The sequence below is a fragment of the Oryctolagus cuniculus genome, chromosome 6, assembly GCF_964237555.1.
Source record: "Oryctolagus cuniculus chromosome 6, mOryCun1.1, whole genome shotgun sequence".
Classification (NCBI taxonomy): Eukaryota; Metazoa; Chordata; class Mammalia; order Lagomorpha; family Leporidae; genus Oryctolagus; species Oryctolagus cuniculus.
The window spans coordinates 55,007,940-55,033,782 of NC_091437.1; the positions used below are offsets into that span (position 1 = coordinate 55,007,940).

General features: G+C 49.5%; 1 protein-coding gene and 1 pseudogene across 22 annotated transcripts in view; both read left to right on the top strand.

Moving 5' to 3' along the window:
* The window catches only part of TENM2 (teneurin transmembrane protein 2), a 1,294,348-nt gene that overhangs the window by 1,204,090 nt on the left and 64,415 nt on the right, over positions 1-25,843 (top strand). For all 22 annotated transcript variants that reach the window (XM_051844425.2, XM_051844426.2, XM_051844423.2 and 19 more), the window contains 2 exons: positions 20,880-21,090; positions 25,399-25,518. In XM_051844425.2, the coding sequence (XP_051700385.1) occupies positions 20,880-21,090; positions 25,399-25,518 (331 nt within the window). The remainder of the gene's footprint in view (positions 1-20,879; positions 21,091-25,398; positions 25,519-25,843) is intronic.
* On the top strand, positions 22,091-22,240 carry LOC127490912 (U2 spliceosomal RNA; annotated as a pseudogene).

Below are 25,843 nucleotides of genomic sequence, written 5' to 3' on the forward strand. Positions count from 1 at the left end.
TGGCCCCAGAGGGTCCAGTACAGTGATGTCAGAGGTGGGGTGCCACTCATCAGTGTGATGAATGAGAGCGTGAGACATTCTGTTTGTATTTTTTTTCTCCATGGACATTTTATAATTTCCATAATCTAATCTGGGACGTAACCAGATGTGATACACTGATAGTACACAGCCAGAAAACTTCATAGACCTGATGGCGGTTTTCAGACCTCCCATTCATCTGTTTTCACCTGCCCGAAAGACAGCCAAAAGAGAAGGCGCTTTAATTCACTTTTTACCGAAGTGAGGCATAAGTACTTAACACAGTTTGTTTCCAGAGTCAGAATGCAGCGCGCCTTTGCTGGTAGGGTTCACTGTCGCTGCTGCTGCCTCCCTGGAGGTTGCTCCGTGCACAGCGGTTGCTGACGGATCAGCTTCTCCCTCCAGACAGGAGCTGCTTTCCTGGCTCCCTCCCCTGTTGACTGTCAGCAGCTGAAAGCATAGCAGATTGCGGGAGTGCTGCACACAGGGGACAGAGGGCACCCGGGAGACTCAGTTTCCCCAAAATGCTCTGAGCAACCCGCCTCCTTCTTCACCAGCTCTGCCCCTCAGCCTGGCTCCCCACCAGGCAAGAGCCAAATTCCTGAAGTGGTGGCACTAGAAGAGGCACTGCGGGGTCCCCAGGCTTAAGGGCTACCCACCAGGCACAATCCATGGTTCCCACCCCCCCACCCTACCCCCACCGAAGCAGGCACAGAAAGACAGGGCACAAAAGCAAATGAGGCAGTGATTATGCTAAAGACAATAATGGTCTTGTTATGGGAACTATTAAAGCAAAGCTCCCAAGGAAGTAATTAACCACAAAGAAAAAAAAAAAAAAGGCTCCACACGGTGTTTATAAAAAGAAACTCCCGGTTAATTCAGAGTTGCTTATGTCAGGTGAGAACGGTAAGCACAGCGCCTCTCACCTGGCGTAAGCGATTCACAATTAACACAGTTCTTATTTTGGAGGGGATTCCTCTGCACAGAGCATCCTTTTCATGGTTAATTACTTCCCTAGGAGGCGTGCTAAGCACTTTGCCGTTTATTGATAAATATTAAAGTTGCTCCTCATCAACTCCGGGTCCCATCCTCCAGCGCGTGAATGAGAGTTCTTTTTCGGTTTGTTTTGAGTGGGCGGTGGGAGTCTTGCCCACGGCCTCAGTCCTGCTGTGGGAGTCCTCAGGATGGGCTCTGTGGGTTTCTAGACCGCACCACGGGTCAGAGGAACACCTAGACAGAACATGCGTGCAGGCCCGGGGAGCAGCTGCGATGGATGCATTTGTTATCTTTCTCATGAATGGAGAAAATAATGAGCCCTCTTCCAAAGTGCGCTGGACACGGCAAACCACTTTTCCACCTGGAAACATTCCGCCTGATAAAAAACCCCTGTTTAACGTGAGATCTGTTTTTCAGTGGAAGCTGAGATAGATAGCGACACAAATAGAGAGAGAGAGATTTGAAGCCCTTATAAGCCATTTTCTACTTGGATTCGTCCATGAACGAATTAAGCCCTGGCACTTCATGGCCACGAGCAGTTCGGAGACCCAGCTTGCTACAAAAGCCCTGGAGGACATGATTAAATTCAGGCTGATGAGCCCTACGCCAAAGTTCCTGATGTCCAGGTCTGGGCTGGAGAGTAAGAATTTGAACTTCTTGTCAATTTCCAAGTGATGCTGATACAGATTTGCTTGACAACTGCTGTTGAAAGACATCTTTTATATGGATGATCATTAATTAATTAATATTAATATATGATTCTATGACCAGATTTCAAGTAGGTCATAGAAAACAGAACTAAAGGATAAGTTTATTTTAGTGCAAAAACAAAACAAAAAACCTTGAAATCCCTGTATAGTTTTTCAAAATAGACATTTTCCATGAACTTCTTAATGATCCCTTGTGTGGAATGAATTCACTTCTCTCCAGTGCATCAAGAATGGTAGTGATTAAAGTCACTTCCTTGGAAAAATTGAGAAAACTTGCACACAAATATTTTTGGATGTCTGTGGTGTTCAGATGAGGAACTGATAGAAAATCAGCCTTAGAACATTCCCACTAAGAAAAGTTATGCCAACTCCCTGTGTTTTTGTTCGCATCACATTGAAAGTCTCCCAACACCTGCAGCCATGTGCCAGCTAACGTAATCTCAGGAAGCAGTGTCCGCGTCCAAAGATACAAGCCTTACCTCCCTTTGCCTCTAAAGCTACGAGGAAACAGCTCAAATGTGCCAGCCAGAGACTGCCTTTTTAATAGTGAGAGATCTTCACTTGAACTGCTCACCCCAATTTGAAAAGGAAGAGAATCAAAGAAATATTTTTGCTTACAGAAGACAAATGCCAGCTCATTAAAGTCTGAGAGTACACACAACATGTGCGCCAAGTGACAGGCGGATAATATTTAATTATCACCACCATGGCAGAGGTGTGAGATTTAGTTCATCACAAGCCGGGGTGGGAGAGAGGGTGTAGATTTCCTCTAAAAGTGGGAATCCCAAGGTGAAGAGGCGATGTGAGACTGCCTGGCCTGAAGGCACCATCCTGCCTCCTGCCCTGGGCCCCTGTGTCACCCGGCACTTAGAGTCAGGAGCCACAGTCCTCTCTATGCCCAGTGTCAGGCCCCGTCGTTTCAAGCCGTTTGGCCGTCTGTCTGCAGCTCCCATGAAATCCTGTCATGGCCTATCCAGCCTGGAGGCAGGTGTGACAGCGTAGACCGGGGAAGGCAGCCTTGTAACTGCATCGACCCAGAGAGAGAAGAGACGGGCGGAAGCCCTTGCTAGGCTTAGCTTGTCTACCCGCACCTTGTGTCATTCCCTTACTACCCTGGGGCACATGTCCTGTGTTCTGTTGCAACACAGCCCTGAGAGACACTCTGCTTGCCTGATTTCTGTGTTGGTGATGCTGTGGCATCATAGTGAGTGGGTCAGGGCTTGGGCTTGGGAGTCAGCATTTGTGTCCTGCAAGTCACCTCGCTTCTCAGAGTCTCAGTTTTCTTGTCTGTGAACTGGGCATCATGACGTCAGCTGCACTGATTTCAAACGTGAGTGAGGAAATGCGTGTCGTGGATTTTACAAGACACCTGGCTCGTAGAATGCACTCACAAACTGGCTGCTGCTAGTTTGAACATTATTAGTATTAATGTGTTACTTTCTAGAGTGGAGACTGGCCCAGAGAGATGGAGCCTAATCCGTAGTGGTCCAGTGTATAACCACCAAGATTCTAACTTGCACTTATCTAACGTTGGTGCTGCATAACCATGTTACCATGTAAGGACTTATTTAAGAATCAGTTTTCCAGGTTCCCACCTTTGGGATTCTGACTTTTTCACATATGGGACTCTGGAATCTGCATTTTTACCAAACATCCCTGAGGATCTGATACAAATTCTCTGCAGACCAAGTTTTTTGAAAAATCATGTTATATTTAGCATCTGAGTGAATAACTTCAGCAAGTCTTAAAAGTGGTCTCTGTTGTTGGAAAGGTGACTAGTGTTTATTTCAAAACTGTAGAAGCCCTGAATTCTCTATCATTATGGTGTGAATCCATCCATCTCCCCACCCACTCACCCACCCATCTGTCCCTCCATTTGCTTACTGTTTTATGGTTTAACAAACCTTCACTACAGGGCCGCTAAATCTTAAACCATGGAAGCAGGCTTTGGATATACCAAACCAGATGTGGCAAAGAGCTCACTGTCCATCTGAAAGAGAAGACACAAAAGCAGCTTGTTATCTGGGTTACATTCAGCATGGGAGGGGTGACGGGCATGGAACACCTTCGCTCGGTGGGAGCCTAGAGTACAGATTGTCACGGAATGTGGGTGTTATCTGCAGAACAGGAGAAAAAGCCCATCACGATATTAAGCCCGGTCTTCGGTCTGTCCCCCTGGAGGGTCCTCAAAGCCCCCGGTCTCTCCAGCCCAACAGCTTCCTCATTTCCCTCCCTCAAGGCAGGACTCCGCTCCAGGCTCTCTTCAGAGCAGTGTTTCCCACCCAGCTCCATCTGCAAGGCTCGTTCCCTGTTTTCTCTGAAGGCGGCTACCATGGGTGAAGAGAAGTGGCTGCTGGCCTGAGTTCCAGGCATGCTATCCAGGGCACTCCAGCCAGGTCTAAATGAGGAGAAATAACGCTGGAGTGTGTCCAAAGCACTTGGATGAAACCCACCCCTCGCCCACTGCCTCCCCATCCCATAACCATCCAAATTGGTTTGACATGATTCAGGGATGCTATCCCAACATTTATCTCACTTGTTAATTAATAACTCACCTTGTCTGTGCATTTAGCAGAGCCAAACGAGGCACTTCAGGGACGCAGGAAGAGCTGTAGTACTCGAGACCAGAGAGACCAGTTGCTTCCTCCAGTGAGAGACAGAGTTTGGTGAACCCACTGAGTATGCTTTGATTAATGTGTGCAGGGCATGTTGATGGATTGGTTGAGTAGAGGACAGCTTAGAAGTGCAACATTGTTCTATTAATTGGGTTGGATGAGGATTCCCCTTGCAGTCCAAAGACCTTGTGGCAAATGTAGCTGGAACCATAAACACAGAGTCCCTGATTCACTCCCAGAGAGGAAAACAGTGGATCCATGCTTGGGAGGAGAACTTGGCCTTCGGGCCACTGCCAGCTGGCCAGGCCCTGGATCTCTGTTCTTTGGGAGGGAGGCAGAACGAGGCCCAGCTGAGCTCCTACAGGGGCACATGGCAACAAGGGCTCTGGGAAGCTGTGGATTTTCCAGTTGAAAGAAGATCTTTGACTTTCTGGGGATGTCAGTGGGCTTGAGAATCTTCTGTTTAGGAAACTGAAGTTGGGAGTGTTCATTTTCTTGTATTCTACTGCAATTTTTTTTTTTTAAAAAAAAGAGCCCATTATCTATTTGCATGTAAAATTGTAATCAGAGGGATGTTGGCGAGCTGGCATGCACCAAGCCCCGTGCTGAGCTTTCAGCTCACGGAGATGATGGGAACAGCCCCCTGCTGCTGCTCCTGGCCTGTGCTCACAGTCCTCCACCCTCTAGCCAGAGTGGCAAATTATAGATCCGATCCTTCCATGCTCTCAAAGCTTCCTCTCCCAGGTAGAATCAGAACCAGAGGTTTGTTTCCCCTTGGCCTAGACGTCCCAGCATAGGTCCCCTGCCTTGTCTCTGACCGCCCCCTCCCCAAGGAGCTCTGCTTCATTCATGCCAGCCTACCTTCTGATCTGCACACTCCAGGGCCTTTGCTGGTCCAAGGCCAGAAGTGCTCAGCCTGGGCACTTTGTGTGACTGGCTCCTTCTAGTCATTCAGTTCTCAGCGCCAGTGCCCCTCCCTAGAAAAGCTTGTGTTGATCATAGGTGTCCGTCTCTCTCTCTCTCTTCTGTCTCATCACCCTTTGGTGCTTCCTGGACAGAAATATCATGCTCCTAAACTTTTTTGTATCCATCATTTTTCTGTGGTGCCCTCAGCTTCCTGGGGAGTTGATTCCAGGGCCTCCTGCAGATAGCAAAAGCTGGAGCTGCCATTGTCCATCTGTAAAATGGCCTCCCTATGCACTTTCAGTCATCCCTAGAGGACTTACAGTGTGACAGCATAAATACCATTTAAGCATTTGCTCTGTTGTATTACTTAGGTGATGAGGACAAGGGGGGGAAATCTGCAATTCTTTCCAAATATTTATATCTTTGGTTGCAGAATCTGTAGTCTGTGGACGTAGAAAGTAAAATGCCAATTGCCATTCCATGTTACAGGCGAGAATTTGGAGACTCAAAAAAGTGGGAATCACAATAGACCTTTAGCCAGCGGCGAGGACCGACAGCTTTCTCCTTGAAACCTATTGTGTCATTTCTTCTAAAACACAAACAAAATCTTTATGCTGTTTCTGAAGGAAATGCAGAGAAGTACAGACTTTGTGTTGTCACTAAGAGATCTCCAAAAATATCACACCTCAACGACAAACGTTTCCCTCTGAAAACCTTCTCCTGGTAAATTTATGTGACCATCAATTTTATTTTAAAAAACTAAATGAAAGGTGTTTGAAGTACATGAGTTTACCCCACACAGCACCTTCAGTCTGTTCTAATCAAGTCTCTAGTAGTTTAAATGGCTATTAAGTGTCTCTTAAGGGATTATATTTTTCCCTGATTAGATGACAAATCAAATAATCATATAAAATTGTGATGAAAATGCATAATCTGGAAAAAAATTAGTCATTGAAGTCTCCGTGGACTTATTTTAGGGAATTAAAGGATTGAAATACAGATTTAACTGATGGCAAAGAGGTAACATTTATATCGTTATGTTGACTTGTGGTATTTTTGCCTTGGCCAGAGTTCCTGCCTAGATGCTAATTAGTACCCTTGTGGTTTCTTTGACCAGCACTCGAATATAGGATCAGGGCCTGGACCCGCCAGTATTAACTCCATTGCTTCTTCAGTCTCCCCTTCGCCTCAGACCACTGGTTCATCCAGGGAGCAAGTTTGCTTTCCAAGGGGACACTTGGCAATGTTTGATGGCATTTTGTGAGTTGAGATGGCAGGAAATGAGGAAATGTTGCTGGCATCTGATGGTAGAGGTCAGTTTTGCTTCTAAACATCCTATGTGCGTTGGAAAGCCCTACCACAAAGAATCCTCTGACCCAAAATGTCAAGAATGCCAAGGCTGAGGGATCTGGCATGGCCACTGACCTCTTCTGGGAACACATCCATCTGAAGCATCTGGGTGGTTTCAAATCAGGGAGTGATGTCAGTGGACATGGTGCCCAAGGCCTGAGGCACTGAGCGCCTACCAGAGGCCAGGCCCGTGCTAAGGCTTGACCCACATTGCCCAAATAAGGCATGACAGGGTCCACAGACCCCCAAATGCTTCTCCTGATCCTTCCTGGACGCTGGGAACCAGAGGAGAAGTGACTTACCCAAGCTCCCAGAGCTCAGATGCAGCCAAGCCAGGAGCGAGAGCCTGGGTCGCAGCCTGCCCCTGCACTCCTCCTAGCCCCCGAGGGCTGTGTCCAGGCTCATGGCAGGCCAGAATGCAGCCACTGAACATCAAAGCCTCCTGGAAAGGAATTCTGCCACACACTGAAATATAACATTGGCTTCCCCTCTTCCCCCTCCCCCGCCCCGTTTGGATCAGGAATTCGTTTTTGCCACAAAGCGCTTATGCACTGGAATGCCAGCGGCGAGCAGGGGGAGCGGAGCTGTTGGACTTTAAATAGTGAGGCGTTCTCCCCAGCACAGCGAGAGCAGCTGTCCAAGGCCTGTGCTCTTTTCTTTGGTTTCCCATCTTCTCGGCCAAGAGCTCTGGGGCTTGGACGGGGGCCAGGACTCTGTGGCCAAATGTGAATCCACAGAACACTGCAAGGTGTCCCCCACACCTCTGTGCCCAGTGCTCTTTCCTTCTTCCCAGCCTCCCAACAAGGACCAAACCTTTCCAAGGCAATTCTCTCCCTTTGCCTAGCCTCAAGGTGTGTCATCAGTCATCTGCCCGCCTCCTGCCCCACTCCCATATACACATCATCTCTGGAATCCTGTGTCCACATGCAGGGAGGGATGTAACTTCTTTCTTTTTGGGGGAATTGCAGAATGATTTCATTTATGCTAGACTGGCAGTGGCAGTTGCAGAAAGGCTAAAATGCTGCATCCCCAGGAGCTAGGAAGCCCAGAGAGGGGAAGTGAGTTCTTCCAGGCTAAAGAGCAGAAACGGTACACATGGGCCTGGAGCCCTGGTGTCCTGGCTAGACATCCAATGTGCTTTTGTCTTGCTATGCCACCACCAAGGACCGTATGTTGTTTATGATGATGATGATGATAGCAAATACCTTCCCCTAAAGCAGCCAGGCTCCTGGACAGAACTGTACCATCACTTATTCATTCAACATACAAACAGAGCCCCTACTGTGTGCCAGGGAACATGAATGAATAAGACTCACGCTCTGCCCAAACATATATTAAAGGCTCATGATAGAAGGCATGACAAGGGTCTGTGGCCACTCAGAAGAGGGCCATCAAAGACTTCCAAAGTAGGCACAGCTCAAATTTTGAAGGATCTCGAGAAATTGGGTAAGGAAGTGGGGAAGTGCTGTGGGTCAAGAGTGGCAACTTGACTATGCACGTAGCAGCAGTGCCTGTCTGGGGCCCTCTGAGGAGGTGGTGGCCTTGCAGCACGAAGTCCATGTGGTGAATAGAAAAGGCGGAGGAGGCTGTAGAAGCCAACCTGGGACAGAGTCGCGTGGGGCACCGGTGCCATCCGGGCAGTGGGTAATGCAGCCAGCACATTTGCTGTTGCCTCCCTCCTCTCCCAGCGATTTCCCTCAGAGGGCTGCTGATACAACTGTGTGACTTGCTCACAAGCACACACACTCACAGCCCCTAGGAAAGCGTGGCCTTTGTGCTTCCTCCCTCGGGCAGAGCCCTTCTTTCCCTGTGGTGGCAAGAGACAGCTTGGCAGGCAGAGAAAGAGGCATGCGGTCAGGCAGCCGAGTTCCTTTCCCAGCTCCTCCACCCCCTCACAGCATGCACTTCGGCCCACGGTTCCACCTCTCAGAGCCTCAGTTTTGTTCCCTGTAAAGTGGGCTAAGGCTAGTTCCTTCCTCATGAGATGAGGTGACTCATGAGAAACAGCCCAGCGGCTCCCGGAAGTCACTGAGCGTCAGCGTCACCTGGAAGGCTGCGTGGGTAGATCACCGAGCACCGCCCCTGGAGTCGCCGATTCCCCGAGAATGTGTATTTCCACCCCATACCCACACGATGCTATGATTTCCAAATCCACTGCCGCGCCATGATGAAGCAACTTTATGGGCTAGCGGAGGTAACTTCTCCAGCTCATGGGGACAGGCAGGCCGGGCAATCCTGCACCCTGAGGCAGTGGCCACTTGATTGGCATATGGACCCTGGGGACGTCCTTGGACTCAATGAGGTCTGGGCCACAGAGGTGTGGTGAGAGGGAGCCAGGGTTTCGCCTTCCCAGGACCCGTCGTGTTGGATGAAAGGAAAGAGCAGGCCAGCTGCCTCTTGCCCTTCGCCACCTCCTGTCACTGCTCTTCCTGTCTGCTCACTTGGGACAGTGCTTGGCTGGGCCGGTAGGGGTCGTTGTACCCTTCGGTGTTGGGATCTGCAGGCTTTGCAGTCAGGCACACCCGGGCATAGACTTTGGCTGCAGATGTTATGAGCTGTGCTTCCTTGAACTCAGTCTCACTAAGCCTCAGTCCCTTGGTCGATCGGGAACAGTGATGCCTCCTCCTGTTGTGAGGTCTGGCCAGAGAGCTTCCTGATGCTGTTTACATGACGCCTCTAAGTCACAGTGTCTCCCTGTGTGGTGTCACTTCAGAGCTCAAAACATACACTGCCCACCCCACCCCCCAGCCCCGCTCAAGTCAGAATCTTACAGTAAGTAATACATGCATTTCAAAATTAAGGTCCCATCTTTTGGTCCCTATTAGAATGAATGCCCTCGATTCCCACTTGCTCTTCAGAGATCACAAACCAGGGGCTCACTGGCATGTCCTGTTTGGCCTGCTTATGTTACCAAAATCTTTGAATGTGCTGCTGCTATTTGGAGAATGCCATTTAACCAACAAAGAGATTGAAGCTCCAGAGGTCTGCTTGTCCAAAGTCCAACAGAGGAAGAGCTGGGATCTGCGCCCAGTACTCCTGATTCCGAAAGCCTTGTCCCATTGAACTCTCAGACTCTTTTTTGGAAGGCAGCAGTGTGTCAAGCTTTCCAGCATCCCAAGGTGCTGGCTCTCTGGGGTCGGGAAAGGAAAGGGGAGGCCGTGGTCACATCAAGCTTGCTGTGCCCCTCTGCTGGGGTCGTTCAGCAAAGTGCAGGGCTCAGTGGGGAGCACAGGGACAGATATGTGGAGACACTCGCAGCCCATCTGGGGACCATCTCCCCGAGTCTTCGCCCTCCCATGGGCACCACTCGCGGCATTGCTCCTTAACCATCACTCTGCCTGCGAGGGTGGCCATCCCGTCTGTCTTTGTGCACATTGCCCCCAGGCTTTGGGATGCTCCCTGGCCGGACCCTCAAGGCTCTGTCCCCAGTCATTTATGTCATGGGTTCTTATCAACCTTCTGCCTCCACCACCACCTCCCAGTTCACAGCATTGACTTTGCTGGGATGCACTCTTGGCCCTCCATCACGCTGTTCACCTCCACAAAGCCGTGAAAATAACCCTCTGAGAAGCCAGATGCTTCCAGGTCCTGCTCGAATCTTCCCAAGGAGTCTCAGTTCTTAGCGAATGGCCCCAGGTTGCTCGAAAGCCACCGCTGCCTTGCGCACGTGGGCCTCTGCTTCCACGGTGATCTCATTTCTTCCCTCTCTTCGTCTCCCTCTTTCTGCCGCATACCTGCCACTTGTTGTTCCTGTGACTCACAAATCCGTTCCCACCCTGGGTTCTTACGCTTGCTGTTCCCTCTGCCCAGATGTCTCCTTGACCTCTGCCCTCATTTCTCTTTGATTTCCACCCCAAACCCCCTCCTCCACACCTCCCAAAGCCTCCCTTGCTGTGCTTGGCATCTTCCAAACACTATCACTGTAAAAGTCTGTGATGCATTCTCTGATTGTTGGTTTACCCCTCTAGAACCCAGGACCCTCACCACAGGGTCCTTGTCTGTCTGGGTCAACTCATTTTTCTGTGAATTTGATGAATGAAAGCTTTAATGAGAAGCGTTGGAGGGAGAAAGCCGCTATCTTTTGCTCAGTAGATTATCTGGGAATAAATCAATTTCATTTCAGGGTAGAACAAAGCATGCATAGAGCCAGTGCCACCTGAGTCACTTTTTAAAACCACCAATGCCGTTTTATGAATGCAAACACAATCCAAATGTAAGACACATTATTTCTTCTCAGTGAGACATGAACCCGGGGTTCTGCTGTCTTTGTCCCTGTTACCGACTTTGCTCCTCCCTCGTGTTGACTTTTTATGGGTGGGTGCAGTCGGTGTGTAAGCCCCATCGTCCTCCTTTGCAACCAGAGCAAAGACCAAGCCTGAGGATTGCTGCTGAGTCAACTTCGACCTCCCAGACTGCAGCTGGCTCAGTGAGGCGTGCCATCGAGTGAGGAAGGGCAACCGGTCTGAGGCCGGGCCGACTAGATACGAGTCCCAGCCTCACTGCCCGCTAGCAGCGGCCCGACCTTCGGCCAGCATCTCAACTTCTCTAGAGTCTGGTCTCATCCTCTGCAAAGTGGGAGTTGCCACGTGGCTGCCACTCACTCTCTGCTGTGCATAAGTCTTATTTAGCCTTTCCCGGCAGCCTGATGGCGCAGTAGGATTTTTGTTTGTTTCCAATCTATAGAAGAAGAAATTGAGGCCCGGAGAGGCAAAGTCAGTAGCCCAAGGCACCACAGCGAGTATGTGGCAGACCTGGGCTTGGACCAGGTCTGGAGGTCGTCTGCCTCTAGATCTGTCATCCTAATTGGCAGACTGGCTGCTGGTACGGATGCAGAGAGGAGATGTGAAGATTAAATGAGGGAAGCTCCAGGGAGCACTCGCCACAGTGCCTAGAGCTACCCATGGCCTCCTGCGTGAATGACACTGTTTCCAAAGGCGCCCTTCTGATATCCCTAACCCAGCGGGAAGCTTGGGAGGCGCTGAGCCCAGGCTCTGCTCCCAGCTGGCCCTCTGGGCTACTTGTTTATGCGACAGGAGCAGCTTCACGGCCCCCAGGTCTGTGGCCAACCCTCCTGTGTCCCCCCAGAGACAAGGTCTCCCCTCAGGCGGAAAGTAGCCGTTCCAGCTTGTCGCCCTGAGGTGTCTGCCATGACAGCCCCTTCCCTTCCCAGCAGGTCTCTGTCTGGCACCCCACCAGGCTGCCACCCCCTGCCAGGCTGGCCTCCGCCAGCCACTGGCTCAGTTCTGTCCGACCTGTCAGAGGACTCTGAAAGGGAGGTTGATGCGGACCAGGGCAGGGGAAGCAGGCGGGACTGGGAGAGGCCAGAGCCAGCAGGCAGAGGGTGAGCACTGGGGGAAGTCAGAGGCCCAGATCAGAGGCCCCTGCTCTCTGGTTTTTGTAACAGGGAAAGGGGAAAGACAGCAGCAGCAAGGAGAGAAATCCCTCCAGGGCAGAGAACTTGGCCGCAGGCTAACAGGGGTGAGATGGTGCTGCAGAGGCCTGCCAGGGGCTGTGAGAGGTGGGAGAGTCTCAGATCAAGTGAGATCATTCCCGCGCTGCTTTCTGGGTCGGAGGCAGTCAACCGAGGGAGGCAGAGGGAGAGCAACAAGACACAGAAGCCATGTTCTGTAGCCTCGGCATCTCCCCCTCTTGGCCCTGCACCCCTCAGAGGATCCCTGAGTACCAGGAGACTTCTATAAGTTCAGGGGGCAAAAATGGAGAAGATAAGCTTATTTTATTGCCAAAAAATATTTGAGATGCATGCATTATAAAAACATAATCCACATTGTCCGTGAACTTTTGGAAGACCTCTCATATACAGGGATTTAAAACAAGTGTTGCCCTAAAGTAAAATTTTGAATGCTTTCTCCTATGAACTTTTGGAAATACCCTTGTATAAAAGAAAAGTCTTGCCTGGGTCGCACCCCTGCCGTCAGCCCCAGAACCTTGATTTTTCCGGAACAGTCACTGCTTTGCTTCCCATATGCATCGTGGAGGGTTGGAAACCCAGCAAAGCAGTGTTCAGTGGAGCAGGACTGCTCTGCTCTAAGTTACGTGGAAAGCCAGAAGGTGCTTTGGGGCAAGGATCTCTGGCCTTGGAGCTCAGAGACTGCTGGAAAGAGTTGGCAAGAAGCAAGAGGAGGCCTTTCAGAAGGAGCGTGAATACAGGTTCACGATCGTGATTTTTAAGAATGGCTGTGGCTCTGTGGGTAGAGAGCATGGTGCATCAGGCAGCCTGGGTATTAATGGCAGGTGAAGCGTTCCAAATGAGCACCCTGTCAGCCCATCTATTGCTCGCAAAGGTTGGCGATGCCGGAGACTTAACAGAGGCAGTGAAGAACTAATCTCATATTGCCAGGTTAAATCAAGTCAGCCTTGCCCGTTCCTTTCACTTCTTAGTTACATCAGCCAGAATACTTTCAATTATCCCTCACTTCCAACTTGTCAGCTGCCGTTGGGTGAAATGCAAATGGAACAGTTCCCTTCTGCGGTGGAGAGAAGGAAATGTCATTAAGAGGAGCCTGCACGGATGGAGCGCTCCCCTGTCTGTGGTGCCACACGCTCATCATTTCGTTCCGTGTGTCTGGTCTTGGAGCATCTTTGTGCGCTTCTGGGGAGGAGGTACTAGGAAGGCCATTTTCTAGGCTGAAAAACTGAGGCTCCGGAGTGCAGTCACTTGCCCGGGGTGACATTGCTGAGGAATAGACCGTGTGCGAAAACAAGGCCATCCTGATGCTGAAGTCTGTATTCACTTGCTTTTTTCACTGGGCCAAGACCAGTTCCACCCTGAGCAAGGGTGGCAGGAGGCAAGCACAGCATGCAACTGAGCAGGCCCTGAGCTCTGGAGTGACTCCCTTGAGGTGTTCTAAGGGCTCTTCCAGCAGCAGACCAGATCAGGAGCCCAGGACCCAGGTGAGCTTTGCTCCCTGTTTCTCCCCTTCACGGTGCTCTTCAACCCTCTACCATCCCTTAAGCCCACCCCCATGCACATGGGGTCAACCAGATGCCCCAAATTGTTTTGGGCTCTGCATCTATGACATATCCTACAGCATCCTGGGCAGCCCAGCTGTTGGGCTGGATGTTTCTGTAGCAAAATCTTGTGATGTCAGAGTGCCAGAATGGCAGTGAGCTGCTGATATGGGTGATTCAAATTTTGATGTAGACAGGGGTCCAGCAAAAACACTTTTGCCTGGGGTCCCACACACTTCAGGCCTGACCCTACAAGAGCTCCCCGATCCAAGGCAAAACCAGTCCTATGGTTGCCATCTTCCTTTTCATTCATGCCCCTGTATGTGTCTACCAAGAGCTCAGCAGGAGCCTTGCCCCCTTGCCAGAGACATCAGTCCCCCCATCTCCCTCCCTCTCCCTGAGCTGCATCCCCAACTTGCCCGCCCTTCTTGCCCCAGCTTGTTGCCTCCTCCCTTCTTCTGATTGCCTCATTAACTTCCTGCCTCCATATCATGAGCTGATCTCCAAAATTGCCCTAAGATTTATTGGGTTCACCCACCTGGACTCCCTGTGTTTTTCTCGAGGAAATGAGAACTTGGCAAGTACCTAGCTTGGTATGGGTAAACAAATCTTACATGATGCCAAGAAGACTAAATGAGAAAAAAAAGGAGAAATGACTCAGAGGCACTCAGTAGCTACTAGTTGGTAGGTAATTGGGGGTTCACAGCTGTTCTGAGTACTGTATATTGTCTTAGTTGATCTCCCCAACAGGCCTGTGAAGTGTTGTCATCATCAACATCATCATCATCTCCCCCACTTTTTACATTCACCTGTGCAGCCAGTGGGCTAAGCTGAGGATACAGAAACATACCCAGCCTCTAGAATGTTCCCCTATGCTCATTTCTAGTCAATTCCTCCCCATAGAGGTAACTGCGGTTTCTAACTTTCTATCATAATTAATTAGCTTTCTCTCATAATGTCTTTGTAACATTCTACAAATACATCGGTGTGTACTCTTCAAAGCCCGTGCTTTCAACCAATCCAGCCTATGGCCTCTTGGTCCAATGAGGAGGGAGGGAAAAATGGCTGTTGCTGGTACCTCCCATCGAATCACGGTCTGGAGAGAATGGAGCTTGCATTGGAAGTCTGAGCCTCTGGCTTGTTCCCAATCGGGTGTGGCGGGAGGGCAGGCGCAGAACTATCCATGGTACCTGCAGGAAACTCTTGGGAGTCAACTGTGCCCCCCATCACAAAGTGAAGCTGAGAAAAGGAGACGTAGGTGTTTCTCTGAAGCTTTTGATGCCTAAGAAAGCCATCAGGTCCATACAGGTTAGAGAGGAAGTCACTTGCATGGCAAGCTGCAGGGAGCAAAATGTTCCCAAAGTTGAACTAAATGCTTCCACCGGAATTCTGCATAAGCTGCCCGGTGCACAAAGCTCAGAGGTGAATGTGAGTGTGATAAACATCCCCTCACCCCCAGCACCTTTCCCTGTGGGGGGAGGTGGTGGAAGGACTCCTGCTCCAGGGAGCAGGGTGTGTGTGCTTCCCCCACTCTGCAGTACCCAGATGCTTGCTGTGACTGCTTTCCAGCCTCCCCAGGTGCACGTGGCCTCCTCTGCCCCTCCAGAGCCTGGTATTACTTGTGGGCATTCAGTTCAAGCTTTGAGCTTAAACCTCTTCACTTTTTAGGAGCTCCCTTTTAAATCTAGCCAAGCAGACTAGACAGGGGCTGGAAATGGCTGACACAAACCTACAGCCGGCACAGAAGGTAAGTGTCACCTTGTGCCCGTGCTAAGCAGTTGAATGAGGGTTTGGGTCTTGCAGGCAGGTAGTGTGGTCCTCGGCAGCCAGTGTGGCTGGGGGCGAATTCCCAGGCCTCTTGTATCTCGTGTTCATTCCTTTTCAGATGCTTATTTCAAGCTGCCAGCTTCTGTCCTCAGTGTTGGAGTAGCCAGATCCTCAGAAGGGATTAGATCCCCTGGCTGTCTATGCATCCCCAGCTGAGGGGGTCCACTACCCTGTCTTGAGACCCCTAGAGAGGAGACTCGCCTCCTCCTCCCAATAATGAGGAAGACAAAGGGCAGTGATCTCACGGCTGCCTTTTCCTCCTTTTGATCCCTAACTGCTCTTTAGCTGCTTGGGTGACTTGCTCAGCTTCCCCAAGCTTCAGTCACTCTCTGCAGGGTGGGTGATACAGGAATGATGCTGACCGTGCAGTTCCCGGGGCATCACTGTAGCAGGCACTGCTCCGAGTACTGGACACACAGTAACTGCTTTCATCTTCCCAACAGCACTCTCGAACATCATCACCCACCTGCATGTCCCTTTTGGACATGAGGGAAACTGCCACAGAGCAGTCACTTGTCCAGGGCAGCAGCTAGCTAGCTACTAGGCAGTCTGAGAGTCAAACCCAGATGCTTGTTCCAGAGTCTGAGGTTTAAGGAAGGGTTGCACTTTTCTGCTTTGTATCAAGTTCCCAGGAAAGCATTCACTATTATTAACCTGTCAGTAACCACTCTATAGCTCATAGTAGTGAATGACTACAAATATAAGCAAATATTAATTTCATTTGTTTTCACATCCAGTTTTTATACACTGAAAGAATTGGGAACTTTACTGGGTATCTGGTTATGGGAATACCTGTAGTATACTGAACACTTACTAGGTGCCATACTGATACTGTATCCATATCATTTCATTCATTTCCTTTATATAACCCTGTGGTGTATGGGCTGTTATAACTCTGTTTTAAAGATGAGGAGACCCAGAAAGGTTGACTGTCTTTCCAGGCTCACCCAGCCAGAGACATGAGCTTCAAACCCAACACCATGTGATTCTAGAAGCCAGGCTTGTACCTCCGGTGCTGTGTAGACTATGTGGATTTTTTTTAACCTTGAGACTTATAATCCAAAGGATTTGGTTTAGGAGTAGTGAGCCTGATGCCTGCTTTGTGTTGCCAGGGTGGTTCTGGAAGATTATCTCTGCTTTTATTAAATTAATGACTCAGGATTGCTCCCAGAAAGTTCTCTGAGCTCGCCATTACCATTAGAATGTGACATTTGGGGGGACACCTTAAAAAGCCAACAAAAATGGAATGAAACAACAGCTTTATTTTGGTGCAAAAAAAAAAAAAATTGAAATCCATGCATGCAAAGGATCTTCAGAAAGATAACAGAGGGGCCAGCACTGTGGCATAACAGGTTAAGCTGCCCCTGCAGTGCCAGTATCCCATATGTGGGCACCAATTCAAGTCCTGGCTGTTTGCAATTCTGATCCAGCTCCCTGCTAATGAGGAAGCAGTGGAGAATGGCCCGAGTCCTTGGACCCCTCTACCCACGTTGGAGACTTGGATGAAGCTCCTAGCTTCAGCCTGGCTGTGCCCTGGGCTATTGTGACCATTTAGGGAGTGAATCAGTGGGTGGAAGATGCTTCCCCCTCCCCCCGCCCCCTCCTCCTCCCCCCGCCCCTCTCCCTCTCCCTCTCCTGTATGTAACTCTGAATTTCAAATAAATAAATAAAATCTTGTTTGAAAAGATGTTGGAAATGCATGTTTTGAAAAAACTATGCATGTGTTTCAGATTTTCTGCACCAAAATCAACTTCTTTTTTAATCCCACTTTCTACAAGCATCTTGAAGTACTGCGGTAGATGCAGAATGCAGGCAGAGCTGTAATTCGGCATCCGTTCTCCCAGAAAGCACTGAGATCATTCACCCTGGCCACCGTGCAGAGCGAGGTAGAATGAACATACAGGAAGCAGACCCGTGCCCACCACCCTGAGCCCAGCAGAGAAAGGCCCAGGTCACTTTCCCATCACCGCTGAGTCAGAATCGGGCCCTCATTGAGGTCTCTGCAGTACCCTCACCAGGAGAAAGACAAGCAGACAAACAAATAAGCAGGTAGATAAATAAAGAAAGAAATCGGCCCGTGTCATAGGAGGGCCGCGCCGCTTCCCGCCGCTGTGGAATGGAGACATCGGGGACTCTCAGGTCCTGAACTGGCAATTCAGAACAGTTTGATTGCCTGCTTGATTGTTTGCGAGATAACTGCAAGATTGTCAGTGACAGGGTAATTTACTGAAGATTGCAATGTCAGACTCCATCCAAGGGGCTCGCTGGCATAAAGATGCGATTCTCATGACTGGCAGGCCACTGGGAGATTGGAGTGCCAATTTAAAGTTCACGGTGTCATCCGCAAGTGGTGGGCAGCGGCCGCCCATAATCTCGCAGCATGATGAGGTCATTACCGACAGTACGCATGCTCACGCTTAATCACGGCAGGAACCCGATGCACGACCTGGGAGCAGGCGAACGTAAATGTGGAGAAGCAAATCACTTACAGCGCCCCCCCCCCCAACTTTTTTTTTTCCTTTTTCTTAGCATTCGTCATCTGCCACTGCTGTTGTGTGTAGGCCATCTCCTGCCAGACAGGCCCTTGAATAAAAAGCCCAGAATCCAGAAAGCAGTGGGGAAGTTTGCGGGTCACAGTGTCGGAAGCAATCGCAAGCTCCGGCAGAGTGACAGACTGGATGGAGGACGTGGGGGAGGGGACCGTGGAGTGTTTAATAGGAAAAGTGTCTGAAGTTATTATTTGAGCCCAAAGAGGCCCTTCCAGCTGGCGATGCGGAGAGGATGGTAAATGGGTTGGAGGGGGAGGAGAAACTCTCGCGGCTCCGGGAGGGAAAGGCCACCAGAGATGGATGGCAGTCCTAATGCGAAGAGGCCGGCGACTTCAAGAAAGCTACAGCGCTAACAAGCGAGGGCTGCTTCTCACCTCGGAAGTTTGTGCGGCTGCCGAATGCAGCACTGCCAACAGGGCTCAGCGGGGTGCTTTTCCAGGCGGAAGCGGGCCTTGCATGGGGAATTCCTTCTGTGTCGCTGGGGCGAGTAGTCCCAGCGGTCTGCAAAAGAGGATGCTCGAGGATGCTCAAGGCCGCGGTGTAGGCGCTGTCCCGCCCCCTCCCCCACACCCCTCTCCCACCCCCCAGGCTTGCTTGTTCCTGTTCCACAGTGGTCCTCCCACGCAGGTCACGCATCCTGGATGTGCCTCCGTGTCCTGCCACCACCGAGACAGCATGCTGCAGCTCTGTCCCTGGAGTTTGCCAGGCTCCAGGGCCAGCCGAGGCGGCCAGCACGTCAGCCTGAGAAGTCCAGAAATCTCCAAGGTGCAGGTGCCTGCTCGCCGTCCGGGGCCTGCGTCTCTAGGAAATTCTGTAGATCTAAATGTGTTCCGAGGCACACGAGCAGGGTTTGCCCATGTGGAAAATGAGAGGCTAGTTTTAGTAATTTGAAGCCTAGCAAAACACGCACCCTCTTAATTTGTTTGTTTGCTAAAAAAAAAAAGTAATGCATTAAAATAATTGTACATTAATTGCTAAATTACAGTGGAACTTTGGTGAAATTACATATTTCAATTTCATTAGCAGAACCAAACGAAAAGGGTAATGCCAAAAATTTACACTGCAGTAAACTGGAATCACACAGCCAGGCCTCAGATGCAGCGTTCAGAGTCAAGGGTGTGTGAAGGCACAGCCCAGGATTTGAGTGCAGGGTCCTGGTGCCAGTTATGGCCCCCAAAAGGCCTTCCTACCAAGTCCAGGAGGTTGCAAGTAAGTTATTCCTTGCTGCATGTTAAATCACTTCCTAGCAGAAAGAACAAGGAATGGCCAACTAATCCATTCCAATAGGAAATTCCAAAGAGCAAGCACTGCCCTGACCATTTTTGCTTTGCCTTAAGGGATATGTGAGGAATGGGAAACAGTCATTTATTCATTCAACAAACATCTGTTCAGTGCCCAGTTCTGTGGTTGGCACTAAGCAAGGCATTAATACAGAAATGAAGAAGATACCGTCCTCCTTTCAGAGAATTCATTTTCCAGATAGGGAGGCTAGCATAAGGAGATAATTAATTCCAGTACAAGGAAGTTGGTGTTAGCAACCGCAGTTTCTAAAACTTACTGTGCATAAGAATCACTGAGAGTCCTGTTTAAAATTCAGCTTGCAGGACCTGCTCCTGGGGGCTCTTTCTGGGGGAGATCTGGACTGGGCCTTGGATTCTCCCCCACAGGATTATGATGCAAAACCATTGTCTGAGAAGCCCTGAGTCAGGGGTACGTGGAACCAGAGCACCTGGCTGTCTTGCTCAGTTCTGGCTGCGGTAACAATATGCCATTGACTGGGTAGCCTCAGTGGGAGACACTGACTTCTCACTCACAAGCTGGGAAGTCCAAGGTTGAAGCACTGGCAGGTGTGGCCATGTCTGGCAAGGGCCTGATTCCTTGTTTATAGATGACCTCCTCTGGCTGTGGCCTCCCAGGACAGAAAGAGTCCTAGAGAGCCCTCTGGGGTCCCTTTTCTAAGGGCATGGATCCCATTCACTGTTGGTCCATCCATGTGACCTAATCATCCCCCAAAAGCCCCCGTCTTCTAACACTGTCACATTGAGGGCTAGGATTTCAACTTCGAATGTAAAGAAATATGAACATGCAGGCCAAGGACATCATCAAGGAGGCTTCCAGGAGGTCTAAGAGCCACACCTACACTGAGTAGAAGGGATGAGTCCATCATGTCTTTCTCTCCCTCGTCGCGCTGTTAGCTCTTTCAGGCTAGATTCCCTGGTTCTTTGCCCACTGTTTTATTTCTAGCACACGGCCAGCACTCAAATATGTATTGGACGGTAGATGGATGAGTAGAGATTAGCCTCGGAAGAGGGATGGAGGAGCAGAAGGGCGAACCAGTCCGAATGTTCACAGTCCTGCTGCGTCCAGGAGCGGAAAACCAGAGGCGACTGGACTGATAGCTTCGTTGCCGGGCTCCCCAGCCAAAGCCGCTTCCCCACCTCTTTTAGAAAACAAACCTCACGGCGCCAGCTTTTCCCACTGGACTTAAGTTCCCTCCCTGACTTCTCTCTGGAAGCACGCTTGAAGGAATTCCACATACCCTTGACCCGGTGTTAGTACCGGCCCCTGGGAGCTGGCTACCAGTCATTTTTTATGCTCTGTTCCTTGAAAGCAAAGTGTTTTATTCCCAACTATTCAAATCATACTTGATGGTAGTAATAAAAATAATAATAGTAAAGTAGCAATTCCAGAAAAATATAGTGAAGATGGCGAAGAGAACCCCAATGATCTACCTGAGGCTAATCCTTTGGCAACATTTTCAGTTACTTCCTTTCCGTCGTTCTGTGCATAGCAATCAGAGTTTCCTTGGCTGTGCTGTGTGGAACCCACTTAGGAAGACTGGACCTGCTGCTGCTCGTGTTGGTAGCAGACGTGTTAGCGTCTGCACAGGGCTTCCTGCCACACAGTTGTCTCACCCTGCTCTGCCTCTGCCCCTCCAGATGGCCTGGTGGATTGCCTGGACCCTGACTGCTGCCTGCAGTCGGCCTGTCAGAACAGCCTGCTCTGCCGGGGGTCCCGGGACCCCTTGGACATCATCCAGCAGGGCCAGACCGACTGGCCTGCAGTGAAGTCCTTCTACGACCGCATCAAGCTCCTGGCAGGCAAGGACAGCACCCACATCATCCCTGGAGACAACCCCTTCAACAGCAGGTAGGCCCCCACCTGGCCCCAGACACCACCCATGTCACCAGTGCCCTTTCCTGTGCGAACAAGAGCAGGTGCTCTGGCTGCTCCAGGGGCCCAGCTGGCCTGCAAACTGCCTGCGGGAAGCAGCTCTCTGCTGGGGCTCCCAGAGGGTCCCTGGTCGCTTTGGATTGGGCTCCAGAAAAGAGTCCTGATCTCCCTCCAGGCTTTGGCCTCCATCAGCCCAACCTGCTGGAGATCCCTGCAGATTCCCTGCATTTATAATCATTCACATTATGACATTGTTGTCATTATTATAAAATCTCCCTTTCTAAGGCCTCTGAGAGTGACTTTTGTGGGAGCGTCACTGAAATAGTTCATTCAGGAGCGTAGTTCTGAAAGCTGTTATTAACTTGATAACATAACCTATCATCCATGGCACCTGAGAGTCGAGCTGATGCCAGTCACGAGAATTTGTTGAGCACCTAGAATGAGCTGGGGACTTCCTATGGATGATCCCTACTCCTTGCACTCCGCTGTTTGCAAAATCTACTAGTTACCCACTGTGCAAGGCCATTACGCCACTGCGTTTCACGCCTCGCCCCCTCATTCCCTCCAGTTTATGTTTGCTCTGCATCCCTAGTCTGAGGCCTATGAACATGGAGGGTCAAGTGAGGGATTCATTCTGGAGTCAACTTGACCCCGTCCCGTTGCCCCAGGACTCTGCACCTGGAGGAGAGAGGAAGGGAGAGCTTGCCTTTGCTAAATGTCCCTCCTCTCTCCTGGGCACCATTTTTGATTCTGAGAGTGGAGAAGAGGCCCACGGAAGGCAGGAGATCCTCTGAGTGGCACGGCTGTGCATGGCTGAGCAGCCCCTCAGCAGGTGCAGGTCCAGTTGCCAAGATGAATGCTGGAGTGGGCATGGGGGGCATGATCTTGTTGGGAGTGGCCCACCCCATCTCTGTGCCTCTTCGTGCAGGGAAATAAAAACTGTGCATGGGATCCTTTTTCACAGAATCTGTTAACCATTGCTTCTTGGCCTTTTGGCTGAGATCAAGTGCAGAATCTGTTAGCCAAGAACTTGAGAGGGACAACTCTTGGTCCCCTTGCCCCTCTAATAGCACCCATCATGCCATCTTCCTCCCAGTTATATATTTTTTTTTATTTTTCACCTTTCTTCTTCATTTATTTTTTCCCAAACTTGAACATTTTTTATTTTTGGTTAATACATGATAATTTTCCATACTTAGAGGGTTCAGTGTAATTTTTTCATTCGTGTACACATTGGGTCAGGATCAAATCTGAGTAAATAGGATGTCCACCACCTTAAGCGTTTGTAGTTTCTTTGTTGTAAGAACATTCAGAACTCTCTGGATTAACCAAATTAGAATAATGTGATTAAATACTGTGTACAGTAATAGCATTTATTTTAATAGAAGAAACTCAACAAAATAAAAGAAACCACAAATCTTGGACCAAAGGAAGAAGCATGACCTCTGCTTGTTCAGTCCCAGTTCTTGGAGAGTTCTTCCAGATTCTGCTTCCTTAGAATGAGGAACAAAATTCATCTTGCCAAAGAATGACCAGCCTCTGCCCTTGGCCATAGCATTTGGGTGGAGTTTGTGTACAGTTTGCTTGTAGAGCGGATGCATCCTTGGAAGGCCTTGGCCTGTTCCCATCCACTTCCTAATTAACATTGCATGATTTACACCCTCAGCCGAGTCATTTCTTTTTGATACTCTTTCTTCACTTGGCTCTTCTGGTTTCATCTTATCCTCCTCACCAGCAGTTACCACTTCCAGAAGGCAACTTAGCTACAGCCAAGTTTCAGGAGAGCAGGCACGGGCTCCAGATTACTGGGGGGAGGCATCAGCTCAAGGGATCCGAGCAAAAGAAAGCTGCTGTAGAGAAAACTTCTCTGAAGCATTGCACGTGGCAATGAGTAGCACCACGAAAATGAGCCCATGCTCTCCAGCATGTCTACGTGGCTCCATCATTCAGACATCCACGACACAGGCTAAAGTTCAGTAAGCACGCACGTGTCAGTGCATTGTCATCTGACATGGAATGAAGCCCAGAGCCAGGAGTGAAAAAGAACTTATTTCAAGACTTTTAAAAAGGCGTTCCCCCAGATAATGGCATACAAAAATAACTGAAATGCCCGGACTCCACCACTATAATTTACAGAGCAGATCTCACTATCTAGATAATGTGATAATTGTTACACATCAGTAATCATAAATAGAAATGAACTGATAGCATGTCTTAGCTGAATCTTTTCTCTGAATTGACTGCCTTGAAATGATAGGAAGCCAGCAGCAATGAAGAATTAGAAAAATAGAAGGTAGAAATCATGGGCGAAAAACACAGCCCCCGTTCTTCCTCTGGCTATCCATCTGCAAAGTCTTAAGCCACAGGACCGATGGAAAAGCAACCACAGTTGTGTAAAAATAAAAAAAGGAATGGGAAGAAACCCCGGGGGGGAACATACTCCTAATTTTGTTTTCTCATCACGGGCACTGTGTGTCATCAACACACATCATTGTGGTCATCAGCACACATCATTGATTTTAAAATAGTGTCTGGTAAGGCCTTACAGAAAGCTCAGTGTGAGCTGAGATAAGAAAATGAAATTGAACAAAAGGATTATTTTCATAAATTAGTTTTCCACTTTCAAAGAACTCTAGCATTGTGGTGGGAACCAGCTAAAAATGGGATTCATTTGTTAGGCAGCCAGTAGCAGACAATTAGAGCTGTCAGTGGAACATTCTAAGCACTCCTGAGATCATCAAAGGGTTGGAGTTGAACAGTTGGGGGTATTACTAATAGAAAGAGAAATGCTTGCAGACAGATTCCCTCCAGTTTTCAGGACGCCCAGGATTGCAAAGTAAGTGCATTCCAAAAATCCTTGACAAGATTCTGGCAAAGAATGGGTCAGTTTCATTACCTAGTCCAGAAATTGGGAGTGTGTCCAGGAACCAGGGAGCTTGAGAACTTCTCTGCCTTCATCAAATTGCCCATTGTCTTTGAGGCCGGCAATACAGCTGTAGACCTGCTGGGTTGACTCGGAGCTCAGTGCAAAACTGGAGCTTCTCATTGTTCTGTTTCCCCATGAGAACTCAGAGAGAAGGGACATGTGCATTCTCCCTCCGTGGACTTGGATGAGAACACGGAGTGCGCATCCCTAATTCGAAAATCCAGCATCTGAAGGGCTCCAGAATCAGAGCCTTTGTAAGTGACAACAGAACACTGACAAGTGGAAAATTCCACCTCACGTGAAACTTGGTCTCACACACAAAATATTGTATAAAGCACCGTCAGGCCATCTGTATAAGGTGCATACAAAACGTAAATGAATTTTGTGTTTAGACTTGAGGCTCACCCCCAAAATACTTCATTACATATATAATGTATGAGTATATATAATAAATATTATTTAACATATAAACATATATTTATAAATATAGAAATATTCTAAAAATCCAAAACACTCTGGCCCCACACATTTCAGAAAAGGGAGGCTCAGTCTGTATTGTAGCATCTCTGTAGGGTTTCCCAGGGGAGGTTCATTGGAAATTAGCATTCCTGGGAAAGTTCTAGTTACTGTGGTCCAGAGAGAGGTGAACTGTCCCTGATATCAGTACAAAGTTGGCTTGGATTTCAACCACCACCCCACGAGGAATTTAACATGAAGAAATGTGTGCTTACATGGAATCCAGAACCCAAGGTATTTCCACCAAAAAATAATTCTCCAATGTTCCCTTTTCCTCAGGCTCTCATGGATTGTGAGACATTTTGCTTTTAGAGGGTAGCAAAAAAAAAAAATGCATATGTCCCAGTCCCACAAAACTTCTGTGTGTGCCTCTCCACCTTCCCTGACCTCCACACCTCAAGGAGAGAGGGAAAGTGGCCTTTCTCCAAAGCAGAAAGAGGAAATAAGGGGTGGGATATGGAAGTTCTCTCAACTGCTGTACTCGTACCAGGCCAAGGACAGCCTGCAGCCCAAGGCCAACAAAAGTCAGACACCACCAAGAAGCAGAGCAAGGCCAAGGGAAGACAGAATGTGTAAAAGAGACCCCATTGCTGAGACGAGTGATGGGCGATGCTGCCCACTGAATTTACCCCAAGGTGTGTCCCTGGGTTTCTTCTTTGGGCAAAGCAGAGCCTTGAGACGTCCCTCCTGCTGAAAGTCTCCTCCTCATTGTGGAGACCAGTGAAAGGGTAAGCCATGATGGCAGAGAAGGGGACCACAACAGTGCCCCTTATCTCTTGGTCCTCCTCATATGTCTCAAAGACCTGTGTTTCTCTCCCTCCCTCTCCCCTTCTCTCCCTCAGCTTGGTTTCTCTCATCCGAGGTCAAGTGGTAACTACAGATGGGACTCCCCTGGTTGGTGTGAATGTGTCATTTGTCAAGTACCCAAAATATGGCTACACTATCACCCGGCAGGATGGCACGTGAGTAGCTCTGTCCGGCTGTGCCTGCTCAGGATCAGGGTTGTGTGCAGGGAGCGGAGGAGCAGTCAGCTGGGAACCATGTGGGTCCCTTTGGGGACTGGAATGCGCATCAGGCCAGACCTCTGGTGAGGATCCCACCCAGAGAATGTCCATGCTTGTTGATCAAAAACACAATCACTAGAAAGGCGCACCCACCCGGGGCAGAGGACAGGCACCACCTTCCTCTCCCCGTGTCAGGGCGCTGCTTCCTCTCTGTGTATGTGGTGCCAATGGGAGTGGATTCTGGAAAGAAGGCAAGAGAGCTTTTAGAAACTCACTCCTATTT